The sequence below is a fragment of the Rutidosis leptorrhynchoides genome, chromosome 1 (assembly GCF_046630445.1).
Source record: "Rutidosis leptorrhynchoides isolate AG116_Rl617_1_P2 chromosome 1, CSIRO_AGI_Rlap_v1, whole genome shotgun sequence".
Lineage (NCBI taxonomy): Eukaryota > Viridiplantae > Streptophyta > Magnoliopsida > Asterales > Asteraceae > Rutidosis > Rutidosis leptorrhynchoides.
In genome coordinates, this window is record NC_092333.1 from 598,716,914 (window position 1) to 598,730,374 (window position 13,461).

Here is a 13,461-nt window from a genome sequence, read left to right on the forward strand (position 1 = left end):
ACTGTGGGAGGCTTGGCTTGACCAATTGCGGGGTAGCCCGTACGTTCTCTTGGCACATGTGTTCGATTGCTTATTCCTTGGTGCTAGGTTCCCACTTGATTCCCGATGCTATTGAAGACTTATGATTCGAGGTTCTCTGATTCATCATTATGGTACGTTATCGAGATTACTTTTGGTTATTATAATGATTCATTTTGATTGCGGTTTGGGAAGTTACATCGGGGGAATGCAAGTGGGAACCATGGTTGTTATTTTTGCCAAATCGTGCCCACGCTAGATGCTTGTTGGTTTCTTGATTCATTGGTTCTACATTCATATTGAAGACGTTATCGTATTGTAGAAGATAATTTTCGAGTTTAATTGCTTGAGGACAAGCAAAACTCTAGTGTGGGGTGGTTTGATATCGCGTACTTTATACACATTTTCATTGGCGATATCGGTTACATTTTGGTCCATTTGGATACGATTTGGCGGTTATCTTGGTAATTTTGAGAAGAAGTGAGTTTGAAGAGGCAATTATTGAAAAGTGGTGATTTACGATGTTTATGAGGCATTTTGTTAGTATGTTATTGATAATGGCGCACCGAGGATGAATATGTTCAGTAATTATCAGGTATTTTGGGTTATTAGATGATTCAAGTGAAGAAAGTGTGCAAAAAGTCGAAGTTTTCTGTTTCAGCTATATGTCGCGGCGCGACAAAGCCCTCCGCGGCGCGACATTGTACTATATTCCAGATCAGAAAGAGAGTTTACAAGGCCAGAATTTCCTTTGTATTGTCGCGGCGCGACAAATAAGGTCGCGGCGCGGCAGATCTGTCGGTTCAGCTATTTTGGCAAGTATTTAAGCCCGAATTTAACCCTAATTATTCATAATCGTATCCTGACGAATTCCAGCCACTTTTTGACGAACTTAGGTGATTTTTGGAGATCTTCAAGGTCATTCTAAGGTACCAATCATTCCGGAATCAAGTCTTGATTCGTGTGTTCTTCAGGATTCAATCTTTAATTAGTTTTATTCTTTTGTTATCAACAATGAATTATTCTATGTCTTTGATTGTTATTTTGATTTCAGCCATGATTGTAGGCTAAACTCTTAATGTTTGTCTAGATTGAATATTTGCAAGTGTTTGGATGACACTTTAATGTTTTATTGATTGATGCATGATTAATTATGAGTTTTGATTAAAGAACCATTCTTGTGGGTGTTAATTATTGTTACTAGGTTGATTAGTGAAACTTGTTTGAACAAAGGGAACCCTGTTTCAATTTAGTGATCTAATTTCCAATTGATTTGTCTTAACCGATTGGGTGCTTACTGGACCAAGGGGGTAAACCGGGTAACGTAATTAACCAAAATAGGGGTGAATTGTGTGGAGCGAACGCGTAACCAATTGAATCTTAATCTTGTAATTAGTTAGTTACTAAGTCACAAACGAAAGATAGTTTTTGGTGAAAGGGAACCCTAAGCCAATAAGTCCTAGTTTGATGTGTTTGCTAAAAGAGAACTCTGGGTAAACCGACTCTGTAATTGCGTGCATTGATTAATAGAACTAGTGCTTAATAACAAATCATCCAACACTGCGAATAGGATATCTAGGCGAACATTCTTTTATCCATTGAATTCAAATATCTTTATTTTTCTGTCGAGTCTGCATTTCTTTTATTTAAACTTAAAAACCAAAAATATTGTCTTTTATTTTCAAAGCTATCTTGATTTGGCTAATCGTTAAATAGCCGCAAAACAAACTATCTCGTACTTTCGATTTTCATAGTTTAACTTAGTTTACTTTTATTTACAAACTTAATTCTCACGTTAATACTGTCCTTGGAACGATCTTGGAATTACCATCTTTATACTATTGCACGATCGGGTACACTGCCCGTTAGTGTGTAGTAATCTTTAAACCAGGCATATTTCCAGTGATAAATTTATATACTAGATTTCACACATCAAGTTTTTGGCGCCGCTGCCGGGGACAGTTGTGTTGAAAATTAAGTTTGAAAATTAAGTTTGTTTTAGTTAATTTTAACTGTTTAGTTTAATTTAATTCTAATTGAGTCGGTGCGTTTAATCGGTTTGTTAGCTGTGTTCTTGCAGTTACAGGTAGTGCATGCAACATACGCGTTCTTCAGATTCTCCAATTGTTAAACCATTTGACGAGCCTGAAAGAGAGTTGTTTAAAGCTTTAAGTCAGAAGCAAAAGTTAACAGTGGATTCATCAGTTTTATCGGGTGATACTTACGTTAATTTGGGTAGTACTTCTGAGACTGTGGTGCCCGAGACACCACCTGAAATTTTTAACGAAGAAGACTCTTACGCTTCGTCTGATACTACAGAAACTGAAGAAATGGCCGAAGGAGAAGCACCCCGTCCTCAGACTATGGCGGAAAAGTTGAAGGCCACCCGAGGAGGCCAAGGCAATTCGATTACTCAACCGAATATTACTCAGCCTTTTCAAATTACAGGGCCGATCCTGAATTTGATTTCTTCTGATTGCCGATTCTATGGCAAAGATACCGAGGATGCTAACGAGCATCTTCGTAATTTTAATGATGTTTGTAACTTGTTTAAGCTACATGAGGTTGCCGACACTTCAATTAAGACAAGACTTTTCCCTTGGACTCTTAAGGGAGAAGCTAAGAGATGGTTAGATAAGCAACCTGAGGGTACGATTAGATCTTGGGAGACTTTGGAGGATAAGTTTTTGTCGAAGTTTTTCCCTGCATCTCGAGCTGCTCGACTTCAAGCAGATATTTCTCAATTTAGACAAAAGAGCAGTGAGACATTGTTTGATGCTTGGGACCGTTTTGCTACTTTGTTACGCTCGTGCCCGCAACACGGGTTGAATGATTTACAGAAGGTTCAGATTTTCTACAAAGGTTGTGATATTCCTACGCGTCAGAGTATTGATCAAGCTGCAGGTGGTACGTTAATGGATAAGACTGAAGAAGAGGCGTTAGAGATCATTGAAAAGCAAGCTGCTTATTCTCATGAGTGGCATCAGGATCATGAGTCTTTCCATTCTGCTTCAGTTAAGAGAACAGAGACTACAGGTACAGGTGCTTATGATGATTTTGGGTCTATCAGTGCTAAGTTGGATTCGTTTGGTAGGAATTTGGAGAAGATGAACAAGGATATTCATGGTATGAAGGTTGGTTGTGAATACTGTGGAGGTTTGCATCTGGGCAAAGATTGTGATGCGGGTTTGACTATGAATCAGAAAGAAGAGGTCAACTATATTAGTCAGCAGAATAACAATCAGTTTCAGGGACGTGCTCAGTTTAATAGGAATTTCAATAATCCTTATAATCCGCAAGGTAATCAGGGTTCGAGGTTCCAACCGGGTTCTAGTGGAGGTTTTCAGCAGCAAGCTCCCGGTTATTTTCAGAAACCACAGGTCGAAGAGAAAAAGTCCAACCTTGAGGCTATGATCGAGAAGTTAGTGATATCTCAGACTCAACTTGTCACTACCGTTACTCAGAATAATGAAAAGAATGACCAAATGTTTCGAAATCAACAAGCAGCTATTCATAATCTTGAACAGCAGATTGGTCAACAAGCAGCTATTCACACAGATCTTAATATAGCGGATCCACTCACGAAGCTCTTACATGGTGCAAAACATCAAGGGCATGTTAGTGCATTAGGGCTTCGATATTCTAGTGATTGGTTGTGATCTGTTTTATGTATTGTTACGAAATGAAGTGGTTCAAACTCATTAATATAATTATGGTGTTAATTTATTAATCTTGAGTCAGGTTCCTATTTTGCATATTTTATCCATAAATAAGTAATTATTCTAAATTCCGTAGTCGATCACATTTGTGGGAGCAAGTGTGAGGTTTAGACTATTATGAACTTGGATTGGTATACATTCACGGGATGAATGTGGGGCAAGGTTACAACCAAGGTTCATAGATATTTGTAGGATACAAATATTGGAAGACCCGCTCTCAAGACTTACTGTATGGAGCCTTTGTGGTTGATCACATGTAATCTTGAGTAAAGGTGAATATCATCGTATCCTCTGACCTGAGACACATATTGGGTTCGGATATTCACTAAGTATTGTGTCTTGATTCTTTCCTTCGCTATTCTGAAATATGGTAGTTCATAAGGAAGAGCTCAGGTATAGTGCATAGTGTATATCTAGGACGTATTTAGTCAAGACGGAATTTATCCCTCTTATTCGTTGAGAGTCAGATGTCTAAGGCCTGATAAAGTTAAATTTAGAAGAGAGTGATCACTCTATGTCTCTTGGATTTTACATGACATCTAGGATGAAAGGATATAATGAAAAGATTCACCTATTCATATTCGAGTTGGGAGCTCGAAAGGAATGATGTTATTGAATGGCACAAAGTCATAACATATTGGGGGTGATGGACGGTCGTTAGGTGGTATCCATCACTTGCATTAATTTCCTATGTTTCTCATGCAAGTGGGAGATTGAAGGTATTTCGTATGCCCGAGAGACATATTAAATTAATGTGGCTAACATGTTATGATCCAAGTCGGGTCATACCCAATAACAAGCTTACCGACACCTTATTCGTATTTGATCCTAGCGAATGGATAGTTGATTAAATACGCGACACTTGAATTTTAAGGAAAAGGTTTCTTAAATAATATTACTTGATATGTGTATATAAGTTATGGAATAATTTATATAACAAGGATTTAATTATTTATAGGTTAAATAATTAATTAAGTTATGTTACATTTTATAAAATTGGTTTTATAAAATATACATAACAAATAATATACAAGTTTATAAAATGTGTTTTATAAAATCAAGTTTTATAAAAACTGATTTTATAAAATCAGTTTTATAAAAACTATATTATAACATGATAATTTGAGTGGCATAGGAGTTGCAATAAGCACGCAATTATTTATTAGTTACTACCCATGATTAACCAACACCAAGACACAGTGTTCTACACTCACACATGCATTCAAACATATCAAAAAAATTGCAAAACTCTCTCATTGTTGCTGCTGTTGGCCGTAAGTTTTGAGGGACCAAAAGGGGTTCTTCACTTTGTTTTGCAAGCTCATTTTAAGTGTTAATTAATTCCTAACCAAAAGCTAAAGTGTTGGTGCATAAGTTTGGGGTATAACAACTTGAGGTTTCATTCTTTTGGAGCTCCATTCATCATCATCATCCTCATCACTTACCAACAAGCTTAGAGTAAGTATAAACTATTTTCTTGCTTTTAGTTTGTAAGTATATTTCATGACTTGATCCTAATTGGGATTTAACTTTAAATGGTTAAAGATTAACAAGTTTCAAAATGGTAATAAACATGCTTACGCTTTGATTGTTTCTTAAATGGTTTAAATGTTTTGTGAACTTTTTAAATCCCAACAGAAGGAACTAAAGATAGTGTCATATCTCATCTTCATTATTGTTATAATATTGAAGAGGATCTGAGGACATATGATGAGGCTATGAGGTCTCGTGACGTTGCCTTTTGGAAAGAGGCAATTCGTGACGAGATAGACTCTATCATGGAAAATAATACATGGGTTCTAGTTGATTTGCCTCCCGGTTGTAAACCTTTAGGCAACAAGTGGATCTTCAAAAGAAAGATGAAAGTTAATGGATCGGTTGACAAGTTTAAAGCACGTTTGGTCATACAAGGCTTTAGGCAAAAGGAGGGTATTGATTACTTTGATACATATGCTCCGGTTGCGCGTATCACCACCATTAGATTGTTGATTTCGCTTGCGTTGATTCACAATCTTGTTATTCACCAAATGGATGTGAAAACCGCTTTTCTTAACGGTGATTTGGAGGAGGTGTACATGAAACAACCGGAAGGTTTTGTCATGCCGGGACAAGAGACGAAGGTGTGCAAATTGATTAAGTCTTTGTATGGACTTAAACAAGCACCAAAGCAATGGCATCAAAAGTTTGATGATGTCATTTTGTCTCATGGCTTTATGATCAACCAATCGAATAAGTGTGTGTATAACAAATTTGATCATATGGGGAATGGTGTGATTATTTGCTTGTATGTGGATGACATGTTGATATTTGGTACTAACCAAGATCAAGTTGATAAGACCAAACAATTTTTCTCATCTAAGTTTTCTATGAAGGATATTGGGGTTGCGGATGTGATTCTTGGGATAAGGATCATCCGTGGTGACAAAGGTATCACGATAACTCAAATTCATTATATTGAGAAGATCCTAAAGAAGTTCAATCTTGAGGATACCTCCCCGGTAAGTACTCCCATTGATCCTACTCTTAAGCTCTTACCCAATACGGGTTCGGCTGTGTATCAACTTAAATACTCGAGTGCTATAGGGTGTCTAATGTATGCAATGACTTGCACTAGACCGGATATTGCCTATGCTGTGGGTAAATTGAGTAGATTTACTAGTAACCCGGGTTCTCACCATTGGCAAGCTGTGAATAGAGTATTTAAGTATTTGAAGCGAACCAAGGACTTTGGTATCACATATACTGGCTTTCCTTCCATTTTAGAAGGTTATTCGGATGCAAGTTGGATAACCAATATGGAAGATCATTCTTCTACTACTGGTTGGATATTCCTACTTGGTGGAGGGGCAATTTCATGGGCTTTCAAGAAGCAAACATGTATTACAAATTCGACAATGGAGTCGGAATTTGTTGCATTGGCTGCGGCTGGTAATGAAGCCGAGTGGTTAAGGAATTTGGTATATGAAATTCCTTTGTGGCCAAATCCCATTCCTCCCATTGGTATGCATTGTGATAGTGCTTCAACGGTGGCTAAGGCATATAGTCACATGTATAATGGTAAGTCTAGACACTTGGGTGTTAGACATTCCATGGTACGTGAATTAATCACAAATGGAGTGATCTCCATTGATTTTGTAAGATCGGAACAAAATCTAGCGGAACACTTGACCAAGGGACTAGCCAGAGACTCGGTGCACAAGTCGGCTATTGGTGTAGGATTGAAGTCCATCTAAATCTTTCAAAAGTGGGATACCCAATTCCCTTCTAGTACAACACTAGGAGCTGAATTCAATGAGGAAAGCTTATTTTGAGAAGATTGGAACACATGTTTTCATATAATCCCAAAGGTATGTGTTCGGACCTACAAGATAAAGTGAGGTTGAAGTTTATAACTTCTTAATAGTTCTCTTGAAAAATTGCATTGTAGGAGCAAGATTGAAGAGAGCTACCTAAGTGGACATGAAGTTGAGCCGCTTCAAGAAAGCTTTGGACTTAGTTTTCTATATGTTCATGATTGGATTGGGACACATGGCTCCTAATAGTGTCAAGTTTGTATTGTTAGAGATTATGGAACTAGTGTGTATATTATCGATAGGTTTTTAAATGAATTGATGGGTTCAAACTATTAGAGCACCCTGATTTTCGAATTCTTGCACGTGTAATATACTATGTGTAAATTCAATCCATGTGATATTTACACTTATGCATTAGTTTCTAATTGTTGGTATTTTAGTAATCAAGGATCATACTAAAATGGGGGGGATTTGTTGGTGATTTTAGCATGATCCAACATACATTTTAGGGATTGAATTGCTATGTTGAAAGTGTTTTCGAACCATTGATACGTTACACGAATTCGGAGAGTGTGGAGTACACGTTCGTAAAACGTGAGGTGGTTTGAGGTTTACTTTGGACTTGGTAATAATGTTTGGAACTTAAAGAATGCGAATTGGACTTGAAAGAATGTGAAACGGGACTTGAAAGGCTAAACACACTTGAAAATGAGCTTAAACAAAAATTTTAGTGTGCAGTAGCTTTAAGCCGCGGCGCGGCTTAAGCCATGATTTTCATGTCGAGACTTTTTGCATTTTGGGAGTGTTTTCCTTTGTTATCCCGCGGCGCGGCTCTTGGGCCCGCGGCGCGGCTTAACACTGGGCACGCTGAAAAGGTGCATTTTCAACCCAAAAGGCACATTCGAACCCCAAACGTTTTGGGGTTGTTTCGGGGCATTTTTAACTGCGTTTTTTTCATGTTTTTAGACCATTTTAAGTCTAAATACATGAATGTAAACTTCCAAGTCACTAATGGGTATGAATCAAAGGTTGTGACTTTTCAAGAAACCTTTTGACCCATTATAAATACACCCTTTGTGTATTTGAGAAAGGTTCCAGATTTTTAATCTTTCACACACACTTTCAACTTAAACAATTAGAAGATAAATCTCTGCAATTGTTTTGATTGTTTTCTTTTAGCCAAGACAACAATCTAGTCTTTGTCTTATCCCAATCGAAACTTCTTGTAACCGTGGCTAATTGGGTCGAAATATTCGACTAGGAAAGTGTTCACACGATTCAAAGATCAATCCGGAGTCGGTTCCGTTTCAGGCACGAAGATTACTTACAATCCAAGTTAATAACAATATAGCACACAAAAAAATATTAATTGGTATGAATCATCAAAATTCAAATCGGTTCATATGAATTTTTCTCCTTCAACAGGTAACATGTCATTGATTTAAATTAAATTAATCCCATATATATAACTATATCTACATATATAATGAGTACACGGTCGAGGGGCAGCGCCCCGCGCCCAAAAATTTTAGGTACTTTATTATTTACGAATATGCCTCCCAATCGGTTTTTCCACCAAAAAGATGAAACTGTTCGTTAACAGATTTTTCTGCTAAAATAAAGGGTTGCATCCCATCATTTTAACCGTCAAATTAATATATCGGTTTTGGCCTATTTGCTTTCATTACGAAAAACATAAATACATAGAATTCTCCGTACACTTTTGATTAGAATCTTTTTGCATGGACCTTAATTTTGTTATTTTCTTATCTTAATTAGAATTTTGTGATATCCGAGACTTATAGAGTCAAAATACTTAATTGAAAAAGTTATTACACATTCTAAGAACCAATTAGATTATCAATTATAACCCCAACTTACACTAAATTGGTAAATATTACCTCTAAATATTAGGAATGCAAGTGCAGTTAAAATATTGAATCAATATCTGGAAGTCAAATATATTTTTTAAAACGTGAAGTACACTTCAAATCAAAAGTGAAGTCGATATTTCTTCTTTTTAAATTAAAAAATATAATGATAATGATAACTTTATAAACAAAGAACAAGCCCTCTAACAAAAGCTAGAAAATATAAATATAAATATACAAATCAAGATTTCACATTCAAAAATAACTGAAAATCTTATCCATTCGGGTGCATATGGGCTTACCATTCCAGGGGTGATTTTGGATGCATCGGCAACAGTATTCTGCGATGAACTTTTCGACTTCATGCGATTAAGTTGGTAAGGGTCTATCGACAAATATAAACATTTAACGATAACATCATTAGTTTCAGGTTGAATTGAAGTAGAAATTGTTTGTGTCTTTATGTCAAACATGCTTTCTTGTGGTGCTTCTTCAATATGTGTTTTAATGGTGACGAATTTGCTCTGTACCATTTCCATTTTTGCCTCTCCAGAATTGATCTTCAAAGACTACAAACAAATCTGTATATATAGGCAATAATTGCGAGGGTGTGTTTTTTTACTAGAGCAAAGCTGGGGGTCTCAACGGTATGACATCGTCACATTAATGATCGTTAATACTACTACCTCACTTTCAATTTAATACGTAGTAATAATCACAAGACAAAAAATACAATTCAAGAAATATGACTAACACATATTTTTTTTTCTTTCTACTTTCTATTTTTACCCTTTAATTTATAGGGAAATGCTATGCTAATTACAACCCTTAAGGTTGTAATTAAAAAAAAATAATGCAAAAAGAGTTGTACATTTGTAAGTTAAAGGTGTTATAATTCAGTAGGCTTATAACTACCTTTAATGGTTTGATTGTGTTATAATTCAGTAGGCTTATAACTACCTTTAGTGGTTTGATTTTTGATTAAGAATACTAATAATGAAGTGTAAGAACAAAGATGATAATGGAGAGAAAGAAGGAAACACTTTGTAAGTGTGAGAAATTGTGCAAGTGTTTTAGCTTGCAATACATGGCTATTTATACAAAAACAAAGCTACCCAATATTGACTAAGTATTAGTACAAAATTGACTATCCACATTGTTATAATATTGTTATTATTATAACACTCCCCCTTGAATATCAATTTTGTTTTATTGAAGATCAACTAATCAACTATAAGTTACTGCCTCGTTAAAAACCTTGCTAAAGAAAATCCAGTGGGAAAAAACTTTAGCTAAGGGAAAAAGAGTGCAGCATGGAGTTGACTCCCCCTCAAGTAGACATCATTGAGTCGTCACATCTTTTGAACTTGACTCATGCCAATATTGTGAACGTGTGTTCTGGAAATAGCAGTTGACAGTGCTTTGGTATAAAGATCAGCAGAGTTGTTGATTGAACGTATCTCATTTCAATCTGGTTGGCCTTTATGAGATCTTGAGTATATGAGAAGAATATGAGGTTTTCATCTGAAACTGTATCATCTAAATCTTTTATGTACAAGTTTAGCCCGTGTGATTTGTCTACAGTCTCCTTCATGGTTAGCTCAACGTTGTTTCAATTCCTATTCCCTTTCAGTCTTTTTCTAAGCTTTACCTACATACCGTTCTTTCCCATCAAACTTATGACTGCTAAGACCGTCTATGGCTTTAGCATCTTGTCTGCATTTATATTTTATTCTGTCACTTTTGATACTCTTCTTTCATTTGTACTATACAAGCTGCATTATCTTCATATATAGTTGTTGGTGAAGATAGTTGTTGGTCTTTTTATAGCGTTCTAGCCCATAAGAATCAATAATGATTTGTGTCATTGATCTCAACCAAACACATTTTCGAGTAGTTTCATATAATGCAATCACTTCGTCATGATTTGATGATGTTGCAACAAGTGTTTATTTTAATAATGCCATGATTTTGTGGTACCTCCATTTAGGAATACATATCGAGTTTGAGATTTATCTTTATGAGGATTTGATGAATGACGTGCATATACATAATCAATCAAATCTTGTTTTGAAGCGTTAGAATAAAATAATTTTAACTTAGCAGTTCCTCAAGAGTATCAAAATATCTGCTTGATCCCATTTCAATGTCCTTTTGTAGGGGTTGAACTGAACCTTGTCAACAAATTAACTGCAAAGAAATGTCAGGCCTTGTACAATTTGTAAAATACATAATAACCCCAATTGCACTAAGATATGGAACTTTTGATCCGTAAAGATCTTCATGATCTTCAAGGGGATGAAATGGATCAGTGTCAATATTGAGTGATATATCAACCAATAGTTTTGTCTTTAAAAATGTTTTAAAAGCTTTTCGGTATAGTTTGTTTGATGTACAAGTGAACCATTATGCATATGCTCAATCTGCAAACCAAGGCAATACTTGGTTTTTCCGAGATCTTTCATTTCAAATTCTTTCTTTAGAAGTTGAATAGTTTCATGGATCTCTTTATTTGTACCTATGATGTTAAGATCATTGACATATACAGTTTACAATCACATATCCGGACATTGTTTTCTTAATAAGAACACATGTGCAAATAAGATTATTTTTATACCTTTTTTTTTCTTATCAAGTAATCACTTAATCGGTTATACCACTGTATCAACCCATATAAAAATCTTTGTGATTTAATGGAATACATTTCCTTGTGTTTTGCATTAGATGCTTCTGATACCTTAAACCCTTCAGGTATCTTCATATATATATTACTATCAAGTGATCCATATAGATAAGCATTAACAACATCCATTAGATGTATTTCTAAATTTTTAGAAATTGACAGGCTGATTAAGTAATTCCATCCATAACAGGAGTATAAGTTTCCTCATAATCAATTTCTGGTCCTTGAGAGAAGTCTTGAGTTACAAGTATAGTTTTACCTTGTAACTTCATTTTTCTCATTTCCTTTTCGGGTAAAAATTCATTTGTGTCCCATACGTTTCACATCTTTAAAAGTGAAAATGATTTATCCTAAAACTTTTCTTTTATTGAGCAATTCTAATTCAGCTCGTATATAGCCATGTCTATTTTGACATTCAATGACAGATTTTGGTTCCAGCTCATCATCTTTATTCATGATGTCATTATATGAAAAATTCTCATCAATATTTGTCATTTCATTTCGATTTCATATTATTGCATAATTTATTACAATTTATGTATTTACATTTATCAATATCCTCTGCAGAAGGAATATTGATTTATGGTTCTTCTTGAACACTTTCTTTTACCTCATTATCAGCTGATTTTTCTTTTCGAGGATTTTTTTTTATCTTTGGAACCAATTGGTCTTCCACGTTTCAGACGTGGCAAAGACTCATGAGTGATATTATTGCCAGCTTTTAGAATTTCAATTCTAGCTGAAGCATTTACTGCTGGTATATATGATTTAGTCACTCCTTTTTGTATCTGTAAATGCATCAAGTAATTAATTTGCAAGTTCTTGCATATGCATTATTTTTTGAACTTTCGTTTCACATTCTTTTGTGCTAGTTCTATATACCTCAATTGATGTTCACATCATGAAGCATCTTTTTCTTTATTTTTCATTTCTCCCCCTAATATAGGGAACAATGTTTCATTAAAGTGACAATCACCAAAACGTGCTGTAAAAACATCACCCGTTATAGGTTCAATATATCTTATAATTGAAGATGTTTCATATTTAATATATATATCCCCATCCTCCTTTGAGGACCCATTTTAGTGCGTTGTGGTTGTGCAACTAGAACATACACTGCACAATCAAATGTTCTAATGGTGGGAAAATATTTGGCTCTCGGCCAAAATCAAGTTGTAGGGAAGAATATTTATGAGTTGCACTTTGTCTAATGTGAAATAATATCGCAGCATGTAAATATGCATGTCCCCATATATATCACCTTGAATTCTTTAACATTTGTGATTCCTTTTCTCAATATACTTTTCATTAATCACCATATGTGCTTTTCATCATATGTGCTTTTCATCATATGTGATTTTCATCATATGCACTTTTCATTAATATGCGCTTTTTATCATATGCGCTTTTCATCATATGCGCTTTTCACTAATCATCATATGAGCTTTTCATCGTATGTGCTTTTCATCATATGTGCTTTTCATCGTATGTGCTTTTCATCATATGCGCTTTTCATCATATATCCTTTTCACCATATGCGCTTTTCATCATATGCACTTTTCATCATATGAGCTTTTAATCACATGCGCTGCGCTTTTAATCATATGCGCTGTGCTTTTTATCATATGTTTTTTTTCATCATATGCGCTTTTAATCATATGCGCTATGCTTTTCATCATATGCGCTTTTTATCATATGCGCTTTTAATCATATGCGCTGCGCATGAACGCTTTTCATCATATGCGCTTTTTATCATATGCGCTTTTAATCATATGCGCTGCGCTTTTCATCATATGCGCTGCGCTTTTCATCATATGCGCTTTTTATCATATGCGCTTTTAATCATATGCGCTGCGCTTTTCATCATATGCGCTTTT

At 35.3% G+C, this 13,461-nt stretch overlaps 1 protein-coding gene across 1 annotated transcript in view; it reads right to left on the reverse strand.

Annotated features, from left to right (window-relative positions):
• LOC139883917 (NADPH-dependent oxidoreductase 2-alkenal reductase-like) overlaps positions 1-9,440 on the reverse strand; it is a 30,011-nt gene extending 20,571 nt beyond the window's left edge. Inside the window, exon 1 of the mRNA XM_071868017.1 lies at positions 9,204-9,440. Within this exon, the coding sequence (XP_071724118.1) occupies positions 9,204-9,440 (237 nt within the window). The remainder of the gene's footprint in view (positions 1-9,203) is intronic.
• Between the last annotated feature and the right edge of the window lie 4,021 nt (positions 9,441-13,461).